The sequence below is a fragment of the Erinaceus europaeus genome, chromosome 12 (assembly GCF_950295315.1).
Source record: "Erinaceus europaeus chromosome 12, mEriEur2.1, whole genome shotgun sequence".
NCBI classification, from domain to species: domain Eukaryota; kingdom Metazoa; phylum Chordata; class Mammalia; order Eulipotyphla; family Erinaceidae; genus Erinaceus; species Erinaceus europaeus.
Genome location: NC_080173.1, coordinates 99,048,318 through 99,071,636, shown reverse-complemented (window position 1 = coordinate 99,071,636; position 23,319 = coordinate 99,048,318). Strand labels below are relative to the sequence as shown.

At 43.8% G+C, this 23,319-nt stretch overlaps 1 protein-coding gene across 2 annotated transcripts in view; it reads right to left on the bottom strand.

Annotated features, from left to right (window-relative positions):
- SMARCC1 (SWI/SNF related, matrix associated, actin dependent regulator of chromatin subfamily c member 1) overlaps positions 1-23,319 on the bottom strand; it is a 111,506-nt gene that overhangs the window by 7,219 nt on the left and 80,968 nt on the right. For both annotated transcript variants that reach the window (XM_060204793.1, XM_060204794.1), the window contains exons 23-26: positions 22,714-22,828; positions 22,271-22,425; positions 13,041-13,175; positions 3,478-3,739 (exon numbers count right to left, since the gene is read on the bottom strand). In XM_060204793.1, coding sequence (XP_060060776.1) covers positions 3,478-3,739; positions 13,041-13,175; positions 22,271-22,425; positions 22,714-22,828 — 667 coding nt within the window. The remainder of the gene's footprint in view (positions 1-3,477; positions 3,740-13,040; positions 13,176-22,270; positions 22,426-22,713; positions 22,829-23,319) is intronic.

Here is a 23,319-nt window from a genome sequence, read left to right as displayed (position 1 = left end):
TTTAGGAAAATATGTTAAAAAGTTCTAACATGTCTGAGTTCAACCTAGTCAGACTAATTCTAATTCTGGTTTTCTTAGGCACTTAACTTTTCGTTTTTTTGCTAGCCGGGCTATTGCTGGGGCTTGGTGCCGGCAGTGTGAATACACTGTTCCTGGTATCCATTTTTTCTTTTTCTTTTTTCTATTTTCTTCTTTCTTTCTGTTATACTTGATAGGACAAAGAGAAATCAAGAGGGAAGGGAGATAGGAAGAGAAAAAGATAAGACACCTGCAGACCTGCTTCACCACTTGTGAAGTGGTGCGGGTGGGGGTGGGGAAGGGGCTCAAACCCAGGCCCTAGTGCCCAGTGATATGTGTGCTAAACTGCGTCATCGACTGACCCTGGTCCTTAATTGTCTTATACTGAAAATAAGGGAAGAACACAAAGACATGTAGCTTTCCCGGCTTTTTATATGCACAGAGGCTTTCCTAATGCAAGCAAGTAACCACATAACCAGAAGGCATGCTTACAAGAGTGCAAGACCAGAGGAGCGCAGCGGGTTAAGCACATGTGGCGCAAAGCGCAAGGACCAGCTTAAGGATCCTGGTTCGAGCCCCTGGCTCCCCACCTGCTGGGGAGTCGCTTCACAGGTGGTAGAGCAGGTCTGCAGGTGTCTTATCTTTCTCTCCCCCTCTCTGTCTTCCCTTCCCCTCCTCTCTCCACTCCCCCCCCCCTTTTTTTAACCAGAGCACTGTTCAGCTCTGGTTTATGGTGGTGCAGGGGATTGAACCTGGGACTTCGGAGCCTCAGCATGAGTCTTCTGCAATCTACTCCCACCAACTGCCCCCTCCCCCCCAGAAAAAAAGACTGCATTTACTTACTAACGAGAAAGATAGGAGAGAAAAGGACCAGAGATCACTCTGGTACATGTACTGCTGGGGACTGAACTTATGCTTGAGTCTCCACTGCGCCATCTCCTGGATCACTCACTGGGCTTTTATTAGGATGTAGTCATTTGCTTTTGATTCAACTCATTGATAATCTTCCTGGAAACTTGTGTCGGACCCTAGTGTTCTTTATAAGCAGAATGTAAGGAAATTGGAGATACCCTCCTTTCTTAATTAAACAGCATACCCAAGAAGCAATATACACGCCCAGACGTCTGCCCTTCTCTCCATATGTGCAAGTCTCAAATGCCTCAGCTCAGAGTGTGGTCAACAGACACCATGCACATGGCTCTAGAAGTTCAGGAGGGTCAGGAGATAGCTCACCCCATGGGACACCACGTGGGTGCGCTCTGGCCATGGCTCCCATGGAAGCTCCATGGACAGAGGAACAGTTACACCTGTCTGTCTCTCTATATAGGAACAAAACCTACCAAAAGTCGAAATGACCTGCTAACTGGAAGTAAGATGAAACAAGTAAGAGCTATGGGGGAGTGGTGGCTGAAATTCATGCCTCACAGCATGTGAGAGGTGTCAGGTCTGGTGGCTGAAATTCATGCCTCACAGCATGTGAGAGGTGTCAGGTTTGTTTTCTGGCACAAGGGAGCACAACAGGCCACACCAAGTCAGGCCCCCGGATGGTGATGGCGCTCTTTGGTGTCTTTCCCATTCTAATATAGAGTCTGAATATTGGGCCACCGAGGAAGTTTAGTAGTACCGATTATGTGGGAGGCTCTGGATTCATTCATTTGAACTCAGGAGTTAAAAGGGGGATAATGTTAGCATCAAAAGAAAAATGAATAGTGGCTGGAGAGGTAATTTAGCGGTAGAGCACAGGTCATACATGACTGACGTTGCAGGCTTCAATTCTGGCATTGTTACTTGGCAGAGCAGAGCTCTGGACCCTGTGAACAATCAGTTGTACCAGAACCACTGACTAGTCTTCTCTCTCTCCCTCTGTCTCTTTCTCTCTCTCACACACACAGCAAAAACAAGCTCATTGGTCACCCTTGGAGACAGGTAGAAGTAGGGGGAGGTGTGGTTGATGAATGGTAATAATTCATTATTTGGGTAAATGATAAAGAGAATAAAATGTTTTATTTATATATAACCTTTACCGGGAGGATTTATTTTCAGGATAACTAAATAACTTGTAAAGAAAGTTTGCTTTTTTTTTTTTTTTTTTTTTTAAATCTGGAGAATTCTGTAATGGATGAATCACTCTAATAATACCAGGAACACTGACCAATCTTAATGTTTCAAAGACAGTCAAGGTATATTAACAGAAAACACCACGTCCCAAGGGAACCTGAGTCTGATACTGTCCACAACAATCCTCTGGTTCATGGGAGGTATGTGGGAGGGAAGGAGGCCACAGCCAGCCTAGCCAGGAGCCAGATATGTGTAAAAGCACCGCGTGCCTTGCATCATCTAGCACATGTGCAGGGGATTTCCTTAAGGGACCGGAGGGACGGCTCACTGGATGAGTTGTGTGCCGAGTTCTGTGTGTGGGGAACCCTGCTACTGTGCTCTCCTCCTCTGTGTCTGAATTAAATCAAGTGGCCCAGGAACTGTGAAACAGCACATGGGAGAGGCCCAGCCCCCCTACACACACAACCCTCCCCCACTAGTGAGCTGTTAATAGATTAGCAGCTAAGAACATTAGGAAATGCAGTGTGGAGAGATTGTTTGCATTCTGATTAAAAAAAAAAAATTAAGTGCTCAAAGACAATTGATGCCATGAATATGGTGTTGGTTAGGTGTAATAATAGATTAGATTATAATAGATTAGATTCCCAACTGATACTGGCACAGGAGGTACCACAGTGGGTACAGCAGTGGACTCAGTGTATGAGGTCCTGAGTTCAATTCCTGGCATCATGTATACCAGAGTAATGTTCTGGTTCTTCTTCTCTCGTAAACAAAACAAACTAACAAAAAAATTCCCACTGGCTAGAGATAGATTTTGGAGTCTTATCTATACTGAATAGTGAGATGGAATTGATAAAATAACTATTTTGAAACAACAGGTATACAGATTATTATATTATTCTCTTTTGTTGACAGGTAAAAATTCCCATAGAAGGCAAAAATGACAGAAAGGCGGTGTTGAAGAATCATGAGAAATGTGTATAAATTAACCAAACAAAACACATGTAGAATGCAGTAAAAAATACTCAAGGAACTAGGAGGTGTAGTGTCCATTAATATGCTAAGAAAAAAAAAAAAAGCAAAAAGGCGCTCTCTCGCCTGCCCCCCCCCCCCAGGTGGGCCTGCCAACATGTGAGTAAGGGCTCTCGGGCTCGCTTGCTCTCGGCTGTTGTGTACTCAAACATGTGGGAGTGTTCTCAATTTTCCTAAATAAAGATTAAAATTCCTGAAGGAAAAGAAAAGGCTAGAAGGACTATGTAAAGAAGACTTTGGAAAGAGAACACAAAACAGTATACTGTATGGTGAAAACTAACATTAGATTTCCAGTGTCTACAATTTCCTAGATGCCAAGTGCACTGTGGTCAGCCTCTCTGTCCCGAGCCTCAGGGAGCAGAGCCTTACCTGGTGGGGGTGGGTGAGGGGGTGGCATCTGGTGGTGCATCAGAGGGTAGGGAGGGGGCTGCTGATGAGGCATCATGCCCGGGTGCCCCGCTGCTCCGAGTGGCGCCATGCCGGGGCCCCCTGCGTGCTGGTGTGCCTGCTGTGGGTTCTGCCCGTGCTGCTGCTGCTCCATTTGCTGTCGAGCTCGCAATTCCGCGTATTTCAGCTGCTCCATGTGGAAGTTCTGGCGTTCAGTAAGCAACTGCTGTCGCTGCTGTTCTAACTGTCAGAAATGGGAAGGGAGCGAGAATGACACCAGGAATGGCTCTTCGGATTAGATGACACACAGAACCTGATGCCTGAACTTCCTACTTCATCATCACAGTTTCATGGCCACCACACATCCCACATGATCCACAGGGAGAGAAAAGGCAGGATCTAATGAGTTTGGACACTTATCCCCAAGGCCAAGATATTCCCTACATTGAGTAAAAGGTCTGTCTTTCCTTAGAAACAAACTAATGGGGTTACTGTTCTCTTGCCTCATTCAGAACTTTCTTCTGTGGCAGTGTGAGGAACTGAACTCAGAGCTTCATTCAAGGCAAAGCCTGGCTCTAGTGGGTGAGCTATCTATAAGCCAATCTCTCCCTCCACTAGATAAGTTTAGCCTGTCCCTTTAATTCCTCATGTAAATAATTACAGTTCACTAAATTTCCCAGGGGCTCTCTTCTTAGAGGTAATGTTAGTTACTAATTTAGAATGTGATACCAGAGTTAAATGCTCTGATATTATTCCCTAATCATTAAGCTTCCGCCTACAGGACGGGACTAGGGGCTTGACCCCAGATCCTTGTGCACTGTAACATGTGCACTCCATCTGGCTAGGTGTGCTACCGCCTGACCCCCAGAGTTCAATTCTCTGTACGAGAGGATGTGGACTTACTTGCAAAGACATGTATTTTTCCATGTGGCAAACTGGCAGTATCAATGTAAATTTTAGCTTTCAAGTATCAAAATTATACTGGGTGACAAATTCACAGTATACTTTAGATGTCTAAATAAAAATTTTCATGAACTTGGTTTGAAGAATACAAATATTTCAATATACAAGATCATCCTTCTGGGACCCAAATTAAAATGAGAAATGTTATTTTAAGTGCCAGAAAATTTAGAAACCATATGTCTGACCATAATCCAGAAAATGTAGTCCACCGTATCTGTCATGAAAATTAATTTTGGGTGGGGGTAGATAGCATACTGATTCTGCAAAGTGATTCTCATGCCTGAGGCTCTAAAGTTCTGGGTTCAGTCCCTTGCACCACCATAAGCAGGAGCTGAGCAGTGCTCTGGCAAAAAGAAAATAATTTAATTTGGGAGTCAGGCAGTAGCACAGCGGGTTAAGCGCAGGTGGCGCAAAGTGCAAGGACCGGCAGCCTAAGGACCCTGGTTCGAGCCCTTGGCTCCCCACCTGCAGGGGAATTGCTTCACAGGCGGTGAAGCAGGTCTGTAGGCGTCTTACTCTTCCCGTCTTCCCCTCCTCTCTCCATTTCTCTCTGTCCTATCTAACAAGGACATTAGTAATAATAACAACAGCAATAACAACAAAAAAGGGCAACAAAAGGGAAAATAAATAAATATAAAAAATATTTTCAAAAGAGTGATTTAATTTAATTTAGGGATATAAAAGAAAATTAATTTGAACATGAAAGAAAATCAAAACAGACTCTCTTGAAGTAGTATAAAGACCCCTGGGAAGCAGACAGTACGAAGCTCAAGGATCCTGGTTTGGGCCCCCAGATCCCTACCTGAAGGTGGCTCGCTTCAAAAGCGGTGAAGCAGGTCTGCAGGTATCTCTCTCTCTCTCTCCTTCTCTGTGCGCCCCTCCTCTCTCTCTGTCCTATCCAATTAAATAAATAAATAAAAAGGCCTCCAGGAGCAGTGGACTTTTAGTGCAGGCACCAAGCCCCAGTGATAACCCTGGAGGTGAAACAAAACAAAAGCACAGAGCACTAGGTAGGCAACTAGCAATGATGGCTCACCCTGGAGCACAAACTTTTCTGTGTGTGAGGATCCAGGTTTGAGTTTAGCCCTCAGTAACAAATGGGAGCACCACGAATGGGGAGTTTATGAGCTGAGAAGCAGTACTATACTGGGTCATCTACCTCCCAACTCCTTATGGATTTTTTATGGGGGTACTTAAAATGTTACATCATGGCTCTCCCAATATATCTGTTAGATAGGACGGATTCAAAGACCCAGAGAAAACTTTAACAATTCAGGTTTCAGGACGAGTCATTTCTGTAGAGAAATAGGATGTGCTATTTTTACCAAAACAAAATGAAAGATGCATGAGAACCAGTCTAAAATTTGGAGATTTCTATGGATCTTAGAGAACAACATCACAGGTTATCAAATTTAATACAGAGAATGTTTCCATGAAGCGGTTTTGGAAGACTATGGACACAGCACAAAGAGAAAAGAGGTGCAAAGAAAGAGAGTTAGAATGCAAGGTGAGGCTTTGATCTTGAGGATTCAATGGCTTGCAGAGTAGTATCTCCTGAGATCCTGTGATGAACATTTGTGTCAGAGGTTGAGGGTAGCAAGAAATGTTTCAGTCTTAACAGAAGGAGGGCCTGAAGAGGACAAACATCCCCCACTCGTTTAATCTCTCTCTCTGGATGAGAATTTAGCTGCAAGACTTAAACAGCAAGAGACTTGTCTGGAAGTCTAACTCATCAAAAAGACTAATCAGTAACATGTTGAAAGGGCAGAATGATCTACAAAGCAGGTGGGGGTGGCCCGGGGAGGTTGTGTAGTGAATAAAGCATTAGATGCACCAGCACGAGGCCCGAGCAGCCCACATGCAAGAGTAGTTAGTACTCGGCTTCTCAAACCTGCCCATTAGCAAATGAATAAATCTTAAAGAACAGAAAATGAAGGAAAAAAACCAGAAAAGAAAAATAAGAGGCAGTATAGGGCATTGAATTTTAAAGCATGAGGTCCAAGTTTAAGGCCTGGCAGCTTGTTATGCCAGAGTAACAGCTGATACCCCCAACCAATAAACAAACTCAAGAAACAAAGAAAAAAATCATTTTACTCCCCCCCATTCTTTATTGGGGTGAATTAACAGTTTACAGCTGACAATAAATACAGTTGCTGGTCAATGTGTCACACTTCTCAGGTTTCCACAAAATCCTCTGATGCTCACCCCCCCCCCCCAACACACACAGCGCAAGCCCAGGTTCTTCACGTTCCAGGACTGAATACCGCTCCCGCCCCCAGGGTCCTTTACTTTGGTGCAGTACACCAACCTATTAGGTTCTTGGTTTTACTTCTTTTTGTTCCTTTTCCTTTTCTTTCTTTATTGCCACCAGGGCGACTGCTGGGGTGTGGTGCTGTCACTAGTAACTCACTGCTTCTGGCAGCCATTACTGACCCCCTCCTCTTGTGTCTCCTGTGTACTACACCTGGTAGGATAACGAGTGACTGAGGAGGGACCTGCTGGTGAAGGGTCCTTCTTACGGGGGACGGACGGGGCTGCTACCTGGGTCCTTGTACCTGGCAACATGTATGCTCAACTGGTGCACTGCTGCCCCACCCCTGGGATTGGTTTTTCATAGTCTTTCTAATTTTTTTTTAAAAATTTACTTATTTTCCTTTTTTGTTGCCCTTGTTTTTATCATTGTTGTGGTTATTATTATTGTTGTTATTGATGTTGTTGCCGGATAGGACAGAGAGAAATGGAGAAAGGAGAAGAAGACAGAGGGGGAGACAAAGCTAGACACCTACAGACCAGGTTTACCACTTGTGAAGTGACTCCCCTGCAGGTGGAGAGCCAGGGGCTTGAACCAGGATCCTTACGCATGGTCCTTTTTGCACCATGTGCGCTTAACCACTGCTCTACAGCCCGACCCCCTCTAGGAAATATTTTACTTTGCAGCAGTTAAGACTTAAAAGAAGTTACCAGAAAAGGACTTCCTACCTATATTCATGTTGACTTGATTGGTCTAGAAAGCTTAGCTCAGGTTCTGTAGTTATGTATGAGTTAGGAGTTCTGATGGAATTAGGGGTCGGGTAGTGGCATACTAGGTTAAGTGCATGTATTATGCACAAGGACCGAGGTTCAGGACCCCAGTCCCCACCAGAAGGGAACGAGCTTCATAAGCACCGAAGCAATGCTGCAAGGTGTCTCTGTCTAGCTCTCTCTCCATCCCTCTCAATGTCTATCAAGTGAAACACATTTTTTAAAATGATGGATTTAGGTCAAGATCTGTTTTATAAAAAATCTGAACTTTATCCCTTTTAACTGCTGGGGCTTGGTGCAGGCACTACAAATTCATCACTCCCAGTGGTCATTGTTGTTTTTTCCTAGTGTTATTGTAAAAAAATCTATTTATTTACTGTATAAAGCTTTCTCCTTGTAGGTGGGGACCTGAGGGGGGGGGTTTGAACCCAGGTCCTTGTGCATTTAATGTGTGCTCAACCAGGTGTGCCACCACCCAGCCGCCCCTCTTTTTTTTTTTTTAACAGGACAGAGAGAAATTGATAAGAGATGGGAAGACAGAGAGGGAGAGAGAAAGATAGGCACCTGTAGACCTGCTTCACCGCCTATGAAGTAACCCCCCTGCAGGTGAGGTGGGGGCTGCAACCTGGGCCCGCATGCATGGCAGTATATGCACTTATATACTTGTATACCAGGTGTGCTGCCCCAGCCCCATGAATCTGAACCATTACTGAAGGGAAATTCTGAGTTTGAGAAGTTTTAGTCCGTTTTCTACAGTTCAGTCTTTCTGTGGGAGAGGAGCGCCGGGAGAAAGCCCACCTGCTAGAATATCTGATGAGCAAATGGGAGGGAAAGGCAGCAGGGGTTGTGTAGAATAGAACTTCGGCATCTCCCGTCTAGTAAGATCACAAAAACAAATGAACAACACTTCATCTGGGAGCAATGTGAGACTCTAGCATGAAATAATATAAAAAGGAACCACACATGGCCCGGGAGGTGGCGCTGTGAATAAAGCATTGGATTCTCAACCATGAGGTCCTGAGTTTGATCCCCGGCAGCACATGTACCAGAGTGATGGCTGGTTCTTTCTCTCCTCCTATCTTTCTCATAAAAAAATAAATTCTTAAAAAAAAAAAAAGAGTATCTTTGCATAACCATTATTTAAAAAAAAATGGTACCACAGGCTAGAAGCTGAAGGAAGAGGTGCTGGGCTCTCAAGCAGGAGGTTCAGTTTGATTCCCACCACGTGTCACAGTGATGCTTTGGTTCTCTCTCATATTGATGAAATTAATTTTTCAAACTATATTAACCTTAGAAAGGAAAGGGGGTTGGGGGGTAGTTCAACGGGTTGAACTATGGGGATCCCGATTCAGCCCCCACCCCCTTCCCGGCTCCCCACCTGCAGGGGAGTCACTTCACAAGCAGTGGAGCAGGTCTGCAGGTGTCTGTCTTTCTCTCCCGCCCCCCTCGTCCGTCTTCCCCTCCTCTCTCCATTTTTCTGTTCTATCCAACAACAACGACATCAATAGCAACGATAATAATAACCACAACAATGATAAAAAAAAAAACAACCAGGGTAACAAAGAGGGAAAAGATGGCCTCCAGGAGCAGTGGATTCATGGTGTAGGCACCGAGCCCAGTGATAACCCTGGAGGCAGAAAAAAAGAGAGAGAGAGAGAGAGAGAGAGAGAGGAAGGAAGGAAGGGAGGGAGGGAGGGAGGGAGGGAGGGAGGGAGGAAGGAAGGAAGGAAGGGAGGGGAAAAAAAAATCATGGTCCAAGAGGTGGTGCAGTAGTAGATAAAGCACTAGACTCTCAAGTATGAGGTCCTGAGTTCTATCCCTGGCAACACATGTACCAGAGTGATATCTGGTTCTTACTCTTTCTCCTCCTATCATTCTTAATAAATAAATAAAATCTTAAAAACAATAATTCAAACAAACAATAAAAGAACAACTATTACTAAGATAGGAGGACCAACTGGGGAGGAAAACCTGGGTTGTTTCCCTGTCCATAAATGAAAAACTGCCCTGTCTTCCTTGCTTACTAATTAACTCCATTTTCCCCTGAGGTGCACTCATTATTTCAAAGGATTAATTAACCACGAGAAAGAACTGTGAGAAGTGACCAAGCACACAGATCTGAGAAAACCCAGTTTGAGCTCTGAGATTCTTTCCACAAGGGTTATTGCTGGGGCTGAGGGCCGACGTGACTCCACCACTCCTAGTGGTCATTCCCCTCCCCCCTTGTTTCTCTGATAGAGGGAGACAACTACAGCACTGCCCACTGTTTATCAAGTTCGCCCTGCAGGTGGGGACAGGGGCATGAACCAGTCTTGAAGCATATGCAATCTCTCAGGTGTCCTAGCTGAAGTTCTAATGAGCCATCATCTCTGTCAGAGAACAGGTTTTGTCATGAGAGCAAGGCCCAGATAGCAGGCTACCAGTTGTCTCTAAGAGAACCATTTCTTTTTTTTTTTTTTTTGCCTCCAGGGTTATTGCTGGGGCTCAGTGCCTGCACTATGAATCCACTGCTCCTGGAGGCCATCCCCCCCCCGCCCCCCCCCCCCGTTTTGTTCCCGTTGTTGTAGCCTTGCTGTGATTATTGTTGTCGTCGATGTCACTCGTTGCTGGATAGGACAGAGAGAAATGGGAGAGGGGCAGAAAAGGGAGAAAGACAGACACTTGCAGACCTGCTTCACCACTTGTTGCCCTTGTTTTATTGTTGTAGTTACTTTTGTTGTTGGGTAAGACAGAGAAATGGAGAGAGGAGGGAAGACAGAGAGGGGGAGAGAAAGACAGACACCTGCAGACCTGCTTCACTACCTGTGAAGCGACTCCCCTCTGCAGGTGGGGAGCCAGGGGCTTGAACCAGGATCCCTATGTAGTCCTTGCGCTTTGTGCCATGTGCGCTCAACCTGCTGCGCTACCACCCGACCCCCAAGAGAACCATTTCTACGCCGAGTCACATACAATAGAACAAAGAGCATGTCCTGGCCACAGTATGCCAATGTACCTCTCCTGCTGAGGGCACCTTAGTGTTCACTTAATCCAGCTAAGAACTGTTACTTATTGTTATTTCTTTTAACCTGATCACTGCTTATTTCTGGCTTATGGTGGTGCTGGGGATTGCCATTGGGACTTCAGAGTCTCAGGCAAGAAAGCTTTTGGCATAACCATTATGCTACTGCTCTGAAAACTGAATAGACTTTCGTAGCCATCAGAAAGAATGTGCGCTGTAAACCATAGAGGAGAGCCTGACGGCAGAGAGTAAATTTAAATCTGCTTAACTAATGACCCAGTGATTCTGTATCTGGCAAAGTCTTTGAAAACTGCACAATGTCTATGTACAGACTGTCATCACAGTATGACTAAGTTTATAGTCATGTCTTAGATACAGAGTAAAGCGTAAGTTTTCACAGTATCTATAAAATAATGCCAGTGATAAAAGAAATCTTTGTGCCCATATATGAACATATGCAAACCGAAAATGTTCTAGTAGACACCAAACCATTAATACTGATTAGTCCTAGGACTGAAATTGAGGGAAAGAAAGAATCCTTAATTTACTCAGATAAGCTATTATTTGGGGGGGGGGGAGAACTTGGATCACGGTCTGTAATAAAACAGACCTTCCCCCTCCCTTCCTTTCCATTCTGCTGGACTGTGTACAGTCCCATAGCTAAAGTGAACAGTGTGAGTGTCACTAATGGAAAAGGGTGTTAGTGAATCGCTCACTCTCTCACAGCTCTCGGGAAGCCGGCTTTAAACAAAGCTGCTGCAGACCTGCTCTGAGACACATCCCTCCCTCCCCTCCTGCACTGTGTGCGGATGAAGCAGCCGAATCAGGCGGAACCTGAACACAACAGCACTTTTCTACATCGAGACGACAAGCAGACACAGCTGCAAATGCAGCTGAAGTTCACACAAAGCTCGGCTCCCACAGCATTTGCATAAAGCAGGAAGGAGGGGTGGGAAACACTGAAAGACAGCGGGGATCACAAGAACCCAAGTCGTCTGCCAAGGATTGAAAGCTGAGACTCGAAGCCTCTAATTAATTGGTTTCAGAAATAAAATTATGATGGTGGTCCGGGAGGTGGCGCAGTGGATAAAGCATCGGACTCTCAAGCATGAGGTCCTGAGTTCAATCCCCGGCAGCACATGGACCAGAGTGACGTCTGGTTCTTTCTCTCTCTCCTCCTATCTTTCTATTAATAAATAAATAAAATCCTTTAAAAAAAAAAAGAAATAAAATGATGAACTATGAAAAGTTTGTTGTTAGTGACCAGGCATGTACTTAAGAAAAAGCAAATAGGGGTCGGGCGGTAGCGAAGCGGGCTAAGTCCACATGGCATAAAGGGCAGCGGGCTAAGTGCACATGGCATAAAGGGCAAGGACTGGCTCGTTTAGATGTGCCAACATCTCATCCTTTCTCTGACTCCATCCATGGAATGCACCCATTTTTGTTTTTGTTGCTCTCATCTGGTGTGTGTGAGTGTGTGTGAGTGTGTGTGTGCGTGAGTGTGTGTGTGTGTGAGTGTGCGTGTGTGTGCGTGTGAGTGTGTGTGCGCGCGCGCGCGTGTGTGTGCGTGTGTGTGGGGGGGTTCATACATGGATGGCATATGTTCTTATCAGCTGAGTCACTTCTCAGGTCCCTATATCTATATTTATTTTTTAAAAAATATTTATTTATTCCCTTTTATTGCCCTTGTTTTATTGTTGTTGTTATTGATGTTGGATAGGACAGAGAGAAATGGACTGGGCTACTGCCCGACCCCCTATTTATACATTTTAAAAATATTTTATTTATTAATGAGAGGAATAGGAGGAGATCGAGAGAGAAAAAGTCAAACATCACTCTGGTACATGTGCTGCCAGAGACGAAGTCAGGACCTCATGCTTGAGAGTCTCGTGCTTTATCCACTGTGCCACCTCCCAGGCCACAATTCCTGTATTTTAATTATTGAAGAGATGAGTCAATGTTGTCATTAAGAGGAGAAAGAAAGCTCTTACCTGATCCTTCAAACCTTAGACTATTTTGGGAATCTATTGCTACATAACAAAATCAACTGTGCAATTAAAAATCATGCCGGGAGTCGGACAGTAGTGCAGCAGATTAAGCTCGCGTGGCACAAAGCCCAAGGACTAATGTAAGGATCCTGGTTCGAGCCCCTGGCTCCCCACCTAAGGGGACATCATCAACAACAATAATAACAACAACAACAACAAAAAAAAGGACAGCAAAAGGGAAAATAAATTTTTTAAAAATCTCTTTGCATAAAATTTATCCTATCAGGGGCTGGGTGGTAGCACAGTAGCTTAAACACAAATGGAGCAAAGCACAAGGACTGGTTTAAGGATCCCAGCTCCCCACCTGCAGGGGAGGCGCTTCACAAGCGATGAAGCAGGTCTGCAGGTGTCAATCTTTCTCTCCCTGTCTTCTCGTTCCTCTCTCAAGTTCTGTCGTATCCAACAACGACAGCAATAACAACAATCATAAACAACAAGGGCAACAAAAGGGGAAATGTAGCCTCCAGGAGCAGTGGATTCAAAAACAACAAAACCTCCAAAAGTTCCGCACTTACAGCTTCCTTTTCTCTATCCATAATAGTCTCCAGCTCTTCAAAGTGTCGAAGTTTAATCTCCAGCTTCTTCATTTGTGTCTCAACCAACAGAGCAACCAGAGACTTGATCTTTCTCTCTTCCACGGCAGCCAGGTGCTATGGGCAAAAGATCAAATCATTACTATTATTTAAAGACTTTTATTTATTTATTAATGAGAAAAACAGGAGAGAGAGAAAGAACCCGACATCACTCTGGTACATGTGTTGCCATGGATTGCATTCAGGACATCATGCTTAAGAGTCCAATGCTTTATCCACTGCGCAACCTCCCAGACCACGAAGATCAAATTATTTGAACATTTGTGCAAAGGACAGTAAAAATATTGAAATTGTATTCAATGTGGAAAATGAATAATGTCAAGATACACCCTGGTGTATTATTAAATGCATTTAACTAAATAAATGTATTTAAGTTGAGAATAGATGTTTATAAATTTCTGTGCTATACCTTTTAGAAAATTAACAAAAACTCCTCCACAGTAGCTCCCTTCAAAAACTCTATCAAAGAGAGACAATTAGAAGCTGGATACTGTAAGAGTTCCAAACAAATGACCCAGGAGGTAGCAAACAGAATAAAGTATTAGATTCAAGAATAGGTCTAATCTATGACAACATGCACTCCTCTCATTAATAATTACACTTTCCATGACTTTTCTATCTTTCTTGTTTTTTCTTTACAAGAGTACAGCTCAACCCTGGCTTAGGGCAGTGCAGGGGAATGGAATCTGAGACTTTGGAGCCTCAGGCATGAGAGTCTCTTTGCAGAGCCATTATGCTATCTACCCCTGCCCTTAATAAATACATTTTTAAAAGAAGAGCAAAAAGCAACGTAAATCCAAATGTAAGTTCATTATGGCAAAGATCAAGAAAGTTTTTAAAGCATCTAGAGAAAAACAAAGAGAATAAGCTTTTGAACTAGGGCTATAGAACTGTTATTATCTGAGGAGATGGAGGTAGAGAAGAGAGGGGTGAAGAAGACCCAGTGGATTTTGGTGGTGAAAAAGTAGCATTTGGGTGAGAACCTACTTCAGGAGGTGGCACAGGGCACAAAGCATTGGATCACAGAATATAAAGTCTGGAGTTCAATCCTTTACACCACAAGTTATCAGTCACGTTTTGGTACTCTCTTGTTAATAAACAAACACATTTTTTTAAAAAGAGAAATTGAGGGCCGTAGAGAGATCATAGTGGTTATGAAAAAGACTTCTGGGAGCTGGGCGGTGGCGCAGCAGATTAAGCGCACATGGCAGAAAGCAGCACATGGCAGAAAGCGCGTGGACAGGCATCAGGATCCCAGTTCGAGCCCCCGGATCCTCACCTACAGGGGAGTTGCAGGTGGTGAAGCAGGTCTGCAGGTATCTTTCTCTAACCCCCTCTGTCTTCCACTCCTCTCTCGATTTCTATCATATCCAACATACTTAAAAAAATTAAGACTTTGGGGCCAGGCGGTGGCACACCTGGTTAAGGTCTCACATTACAGCACACAGTCTCAGGTTCACCAGCCTCTGGTCCCTACCTACAGGGGGAAAGTTTTATGAGTGGTGAAGCAGGGCTGTAGGTCTCTCTCTCCCTCCCTCTCCTCTCAATTTCTCTCGATCAAATAGTAAATAAAATACTTTTTTAAAAAATGAAAACTTTTCAGGTCCAGGCGGTGGCGCACCTGGTTGAGCGCACACATTACAGTGCACAAGAACCCAGGTTCAGGCCCCTGGCTCCCCACCTGCAGGGGGAAAGTTTCATGAGTGATGAAGCAGGGCTGCAGGTGTCTCTCTGTCTCTTTATCTCCCTCTCCCCTTTCAATTTCTCTATCTCTCATAATAAATAAATAATAAAAAAATTAATAGAGGCAAGAACTCCTCCACCTCCAGCATAAGAAGTATTGGTATTTGGATCTTGAGTGCGAACAGGAGAAAACCACTTACTAATGCATAGTAAACTGGGGTTTCCAAGCCTCATCTTTTAACATTTTTTTTCTTTTATTTTTATTTATTTTATAAAGGTAGCGAGAAACTGAGAGGAAAGGGGATATGTAGAGACAGAGAGGTACCTACAGCCCTGCTTCACCATTTGTTAAACTTTCCCCCTGCAGATGGGGACTGGGTGTTTGAACCCGGTCCTTGTGCACTGTAACATGTGCGCTCAACCAGGTGCACCACCACCTGGCCCCCTAAACCTCAGGTCTTAACATTTCCTCTTTAAGCTATTACTGAAAACACACAACTGCAACTAATCGTTTGCATTTGTAAAAGGGAAATGAAGTAGGTTTCTGAATTTTTCTTACTAAATCTTAACAGTGAATTTGTTACCATGTAATTTTTTTTCTCCCTTACAGTTCTAGATATAGAGGAAGCCTTCTTCCTTGTTATTCAACTGCTTCAGCCATCCATATATTCTACTGGTAGGGGAAAAAAACCCAACCATCTGATCTGAAGAGGGAAAGTCATTGCTTAGAATAGCGTACTTCCTGCTAACACGATTCTTGAGAAATTTGGATAAACTCATGGATATGGAGACAGACATGTTCCATGTTAGTTAAGCAGAAGGAAAAAGGCTCTGAAGACGATTCTGACCTACCAGTGCCTTGAAACCTCTAAAGCCGAGAAAGCACACTGGGGAGTGCAAAGGCAACACACGCAGAGATAAGAGAGTGTGAACCATTCTGTAGACGTGTTTTCAATAGATGTCAATAGAAAGCACAAGGGAAAGCTTCCTGCCCCCCCAATCAGAATGTTAATTCACAACTGAGATTTCACACACTATTTTCAAAAATGGGCCTCTGTGGGAAATTAAGGTCTCAGGGGAAATGATAGAAAACACTTATAACGTAATAAAGAACTTTTTCAAATGTTTTTTTTTTTAATTTTCTAAATCATCTTGATTTATTGCATAGACAGCCAAAATTCGAGAGGAAAGAGGGAGATAGAGAAGAGAGACAGACAGACACCCAGAGTCCTATTTCACCATTTGCAAAGCATTTCCCCTGCAGGTGGGGGCACTGAGCACTATAATGTGCACTGAGCCAAGTGCAAAAAACCCACAACCCCAAATTAGTTTTCTTTTGATTAGGATCACCAAACTAAGTCCAGAGATGTAGGGCTTGGTGTTTGTTCTAAAAAATAAACCAGAAGGGCGGGATAGATGGCATAATGGTGATGGAAACAAGACTCTTGAGCCTAAGGCTCCAAAGTCGCAAGTTCAATCCCCCCCCACCAACATAAGCCAGAGCTGAGGAGTGCTCTGGTTAAAATAAATAAATAAATAAATAAATAACTAAATAAGGAGTCAAGGGGTGAGTCACAGTAGAGAACATAGCTTATCATGTACAAGGCCCCAAGGCGGAGCCCTCAGCTACCACAAAGGAGCAGTTTTGAGATGTCTCTATCTCAGAAGTAGTGGTGGTGGTGGGAGTAACAGTAGTAGTATTAGTAATAATAGAAAAGGAAGAACTAGCAGGAGAAATAATACTAGTTGGGGGTAAAAAAATCATTTCATAGGGGCCAGGTGGTAGTGCAGCGAGTTAAGTACACATGGCAGAAAGCACAAGGACAGGCATATGGATCCCAGTTCCAGCTCCCAGGTCCCCACCTGCAGGGGAATCGCTTCACAAGTGGTGAAGCAGGTCTGCAGGTGTCTTTCACTCCACCCCCCCTTAATCTCTCTGTTTTACCCAGCAACAACAGCAGCTATGACAACAATAATAACCACAACAAGGGCAACAAAATGGAAAAATAGCCTCCAGGAGTAGTGGATTTGTAGCGCTGGCACCAAGCCCCAGTGATAACCCTGGAGGGAAAAAAAATCATTTCACAGGGGCTGGGCACCGGCACCTGGATTAAGAGCACAGAGTATGAAGCGCAGGGGCTGGGCACCGGCACCGGGATTAAGAGCACATAGTGTAAAGTGCAAGGACCTGCCCAGGGTCCCTGCTTGAGCCCCCAGTTCCCAACCTACATGGGGGTCGCTTCAAAAGCAGTGAAGCAGATCTGCAGGTTAACTCTCTGTCCTAGCGAATTAAAAAATGGAAAATATGGCCACCAGGAGCAGTGGATTCGTATTACAGGCACTGAACCCTGGAGGCAAATAATAGTAATAATAATAATAATAATACAGCTTCAAATAGTCATCCAGGCAGTAATTCACTTAAAGAAGCTTGTATGCAAATGTGTAAAAGCAGGATAAAGGGGGTCGGGCAGTAGAACAACGGGTTAAGAGCTCCCCGCCTGCAGGGGTGTCTGTCTTTCTCTTCCCCTCTGCCTTTTCTCTTCTCTCCATTTCTCTCTGTCCTATCCAACAACGAAGACATCATCATCAACAACAACAATAACCACAACAACAATAAAACAACAAGGGCAACAAAAGGGAAAATAAATACAAAAAAATAGTAGGACAAAGATGTGTATTTTAAGAGTGTATAAGTATAAACTGGAAAATGAGTCTAGTGTGAGGACTTTTTTTTTTTCTGCCTCCAGGGTTACTGCTGGGGCTCCGTGCCTACACCATGAATCCACTGCTGACCTGTTTTAACAAACTGACAATTGTGATTATAAAAACCTTCTAAAATAAGCTAAAGAGAAAGTGCCAATCCTTCATGTACATTCCAGAATTTAACAATGATACATTTCGTCTGGGAATGAACCAAAAACTATATGGAGTGTGGGAGGAAATACCTTAAAAAGAAAGAAGCTAAGTACCAAAGTTGGTTGCATTTTAGTTGAGAAGACCTTCCTAGCAAAGGACGGTTTCTACTTGCTAGAATAGGTGTAACTTCTGTTGCCCTAGAAGGATACATACAGGCCTATCTGAAGGCAAAACAAACTGAACAAACTGTTTGTTTGTTTCTCCTCCTTTAAATTCTCCACGTCACAAAGTAAAAAAAGATACGACACTGATGATCACTACTTGACGAAGCTATTAATTTCAATTCATACTTATCAGTTATAGACTTGTAACAAAAATGTACAATGAAAATCTTCCTGTCCTAAGAAAAAATTTCAAATAAAGGGAGAAAACCATGTGGTATTTCCAAGGGTTTGTAAAGATCTTATAGAATGAATTTCCAATTGCAGAATAAGCTCACTTTGTCACCTTAGGGTATGTGGACATGAAGTAGGTACTAGAATACATCTGACGTAAATATTTGTTTATGGGGAAACGAATTATTGATCTTTATAATCTGGGAAGAAATAATTCCCACTGCTGCAAAGAGGAGATTTGGCTCTAGTTTAATCCAGGCAGTAATTCTGCGCTTCCATTTAGACCTGAACAGGTGAATGGGCGGAAAACAGGCACATTCTATCATATCCAGGCGAGGATTCGTTTTTCTTTCACATAACCACACATCGCTCCATCAGGCACATCAATTCATAGCTTGCTGGGAGGTATAATAATAAAAATATAATTAACAATAATTAAGAATTTATGGGGCCAGAGCGTGGTGCGCCTGGTTAAGTGCTCACATTCCAGTGCACAAAGACCCAGGTTCAAAACCCTTGGTCACCAATGCAGGGAAGCTTCATGCACTGTGGAGCAGGACTGCAGGTGTCTCTGTCTCTCTCCCTCTCCCACCTCAATTAACAATAAATTAAGATTCAAAAAATTTTAAAAAAAGAATTTATGCTTAGTGAACAAGGTGAAGGATAATTAACCACTGGAAGGTTCAGTTCATACATGGAATATAGAGAACTGAATCACATGAACTTACAAAGTGACAGGGAAAAGGAGCCAATCGATCCCTAAGATTCTGAGAGAACTCTGGAGGTGGAATGGAGAGAAGGGTGCAGAACTTTATCAGTGGGTGTGGAACTATACCCGTTATCTTATATTTTTGTAAGTCACTGATAAAAATTTAATAATAAAAAATGAATTTGCTACTGAAAAAACCCTCATAAAAGCAGCATAGGGACAAGTCAAAAACATGCCCAGACTTTGTTTTGGAGTTAGAGCTGGAACCTCTCATTACCATTCTATGTCAGAGTTTGGCAAGCAATTAAAATGTAGCAAGGAAAACTCTTAATAACAAAGCTGTTTATAGACACAGAAGAATAAAAAGAGAATGAAAGAAAACTTAGCATAGAAAAGTTGAACTAATTACAGTAATTTAAGTGAATTCCTTATCCCTTAATTACCATGTAGTACAAAAAAGATTAATCTGTGCTGTGAAATGTGTCAGCTACAGCTGTAAGCAGCAACGCACAGTTAGTATGTGCTACAGAATGCTGCTTTCACAAAACACCGGGTAACATAGGTGTTTTCAGAATCAAGAACTAAGTTCCCAATTCCTAAAAATAAGAGTCTGTACTGAAGGGCTGGATGACGGTTGGGTAAAAAGCAGGCCTTGTCGTGACATATCCTTGGCTCAATCCCCATGGACCACACCATGGAAGGGACCGAGCGAACTCAGAGAAGGTGGCACTACTTTGTTGAGCCATGAGAGTAACTTTGGGGTTGGTGCCTGCAGGAGGACTCCACTGTTCCAGAGGTCTTTCTTTTTTCATAGAATTAGAGACAGAAAAAAAAGGAGAGGGGAAAGACGGTGGTGATGGTGGGGGAGATGGAGAGAGAAAGAGAGAGAGAGAGAGAGAGAGAGAGAGGGAGAGGCATAGGCGGAGACCCCTGCAGCACTGCTCCACTGCTGGCGAGGCTTCTTCCAGGTCTCGCTAGTGTGATTACACGCGCTCTACTGGGCGAGCCACCACCTGGCCCCTACCACAGCTTTTATACAGAGCTGCAAGAATTGCTCGCTCTGGTGCTGGACATCAAACCCAGAGCCTCACACATGAGCGGCACACACTCCATCTGAGAGCACCATGCAGCGGCAGCTGGTTGAGTGCGTGCCTTAGAAACACACAAGGACTTGGGAATGAGCCCCCCCCCCCCATGGAGAAAGCTTCACGAGCAGTCAAACAGGTCTGCAGATAAATTTTTCTATTTCCTCCTACCTTCTCAATTTCTATCTGTCCAATCAAATAATAAAAAGAAGAAAAGAAAAAGTGACTGCTAGGAATGGTGGATTTGTTATGTAGGCACCGAGCCCCAGCAAAACCCTGGTGGCAATTAACAAAAAAAGTAGGGGGTAGGGGTAGATAGCATTAACGGTTATGCCAAGAAGCTCTCATGCCTGAGGCTCTGAAGTCCTGGGTTCAAGCCCCGTGGCACCACCATCAGCCAGAGCTGAGCTGAGTGCTCTAGTAAAAGAAGAAAAAGAAATTTAAAAAAACCCAAAACAAACATTAACCTGAGAGATACAGGTGAGCTATTATCAAAGCACTGTGCCCATTTTTATGGTCTCGAAGACTCTTTTACATACTATACTATTCCAATTACCTGATGTACAAGTAACAGAAAGAAATTATCACCCATGGATTTAGGAGACAGCTAGCAATCACTTACAGGGAGGCATGCTGTGCCTCATACGGCACGTGTCTGAGAGGTGGCACAGTGATTAAACGTGTATAAAACGTGGGACCTTTATGCATGAGTCCCATATTCAGTTGCTAGCTTCAGATGAGCCAGAGTGATGATCTGGTTCCCTCATAAATAAATAAATCAATTCTTGAAAGTAAAAGAGGAGGCATAGGCACAAGAAGACAAAACCAGGAAACATTTGGAAGGAAAGCACTGTTCTGTTTCTTGATATGGAACCTATTTGTAAGCACAAAGTTGGGCAGAGTGTTTAAAATTTTGTTAAGCTGGATACTGAGGTATCTACTCACTTAAAAATTAAATTAAAAATTAAACAACAGTGGTCTGGGAGGTGAGACAGTAGCTGTAGTGCTGGACTTCCGAGCAGGAGGTCCTGAGTTCAACTGCTGGCATCACATGTACCACAGCAGTGTTCTTTCTCTTACAAACAATTAAAATCTTCCTAACAATAGGATGACAGTACATCAAACCACAGTCGACTATGTGGACTGAAGCAGTCAGCAACAGTAGCGGCTAGCTGCTCGGGGGAGTCAGCACTGGGGCACAGGTATGGTGCTCAAGGGCAGAGCGAGCAGAACAGTCAGCTGGCTTCTATGAGTGCAAATGTTCAGACTGGGCAGGCGACTGACAAATGAAGAACAGAGAAAGCGACAAGTGGGCTTGGCCTCAAGCATAAAATGTGAAAGTTATTTTTCTATATACTCAGTGATCACTCAACAATTCCTAGAGCAGCTGGGGGATGACAAGAGATAAGGAATGCTGAAAGAACTATTCAGACTAGGAGGTATTTTTGAAACAGATTGGCAGATATGAACAAAGGAACACAAGCGACTGTAGTAGGTATGTGAATTGGTTAAGTGCAACCGTGACTTCTAAACACCTTTTATCTACTCCTCAGTGTCTACACCTGTCAGATGGGGAGGCCTCTCTAAAGGATCATTTATGATTTGAACTGATTCATGTATGGTCGACTCTAAACCATGCTTGTTAGATCACGTTCTTGGAGACGCAGTTGACAGCAAGTGAATAGCACGGGTGACTTCTTAGACACTCACACACCACAGCACCGGGTAACCTCCCACTTGGTGCTGGGAGTGGCCACCCTCCCGGCACAGCAGGAGGTCTACACAAAGCTCTCTTTAAGACACTGAAAAGAAACCAGTTTTATGGGTAAAATGAAGGGAAAGGGGGGGAAAATCTCTCTCTCTCTCTCTTTTAAATATCATGCACTGGTGCCTGAAATGTTAAATTAACAAAATGTAGGGAAAATATCATTCTCTCTTTTTTCTTTGAAGGATGCTGTTAAGCCAATACTGTGTTATATACAGAGAACTACACCCCCAGAAAAGCTGGCAAATCTGAGAAGAAACTATTTTAAGTTCTCCCTTTTCCTTTCAGTAAGAGCAGGATAAAGTATTTCTACAAGGAAACACATTTTTATCTTAAAAATCACAATTACTGCCATCTGGTTTAAATTACTGGAACAACTGTCAAAGATATGTCCGTGCAAACGAATGAGGGGTTATCTAAACGCTGCCTGCAGTCTCCAGTCTTCAAAAGGCTGAGTGACACAATGAGTGTGTGGAAAGCAATCCCCCTGCAGTCAATTCTACAGTTTCTACCGTCCAACTCCTTCCTGAAGAATTCTTAACCTAGAACTGCCGTTTAAGAGGAGTCACCCCTGGTGTAAAGATGGTCTCCCAGGACCATAAGCCAGTGGGGCATCCACAGCTGGAGAGAGGAGCATGGAAGAGCAGCCAGCGGCAAACCTTGGCTTTGGTCGCAGCGGAGGCGAGAGCAGCTGCTGCAGCCGTGGCTACGTTGCCTTCAGAGATGTCATGCTCTACTTTCTTCTTCCCGACACCGTCTTCTTTGTCTTTACTGGCGTCGGCGAGTTCCTTGTTCTCTTCAGTCTCCTTTTCTTCTAAAATGACAGCAACAGTAATATGAATAAGACTAACAAGAGAGCAGAAAGCATTCTGAGCCCGTTCCATTTCCTGCTCAGGACCCCAGGCTGCGTGCCCAGCGAGGCGTTGCCTGAGCAGCAAATGGCTTCCCTCTGACCGAGAAACAGACCTTCGAGAAACAGACCTTCGATCAACCAGCTAGATAAATATAAAATAGATCTATACAACTACAACCTGTGTCTCACAGAGGCATTTTCCTAGTGATAGATTTACATATGCCAAGTAAAAGCATTTTCTCCAGTTACCGGATTTGGTGTCCTCACTGACTTCGCTGTCCTGTTCTTTTTCACTGGTTTTTTCATTTTCTCCATCCTGTGCTTTATCATTTTCATCCATTTCATTTTCTACTTTGTTTTCTGCCTGAAAGTGATACGAACAGGACAGGGAGTTAACAAATTGGCTCTTTTACAAATGATCTTATCTTAGAAAAACAAATCCACTACTCCCGGTGGCCATTTCTCCCCTCCTCCATTTTATTCGATAGGACAGACTGAAATTGAGAGGAAAGGGGGGAGGACGGGGGGGAGAGAGAAAGACACCTGCAGACCAGACCTGCTTCAACACTTGTGAACCATCCCCCCTGTATGTGGGGAGTAGGGTTTGAAACCAGGTCCTTGCAAAGAGTACTGTGCACTTAGAAATGTGCGATATATCCCCATATTTTATGATTTTCTTTTGTCAAAGGACAGGATCCAAACCCTATAGGTCCCATATTCCTAAGAACCACAACTGCATACTCGCGTCCCCAACTATGCCCAATATATGAACAAAAGTAAGGGTTAAGAAGTAGATAAACTCAGCGAGAATAGATGGCATAATAGTTATGCAAAGAGACTCTCATATGCCTCAGG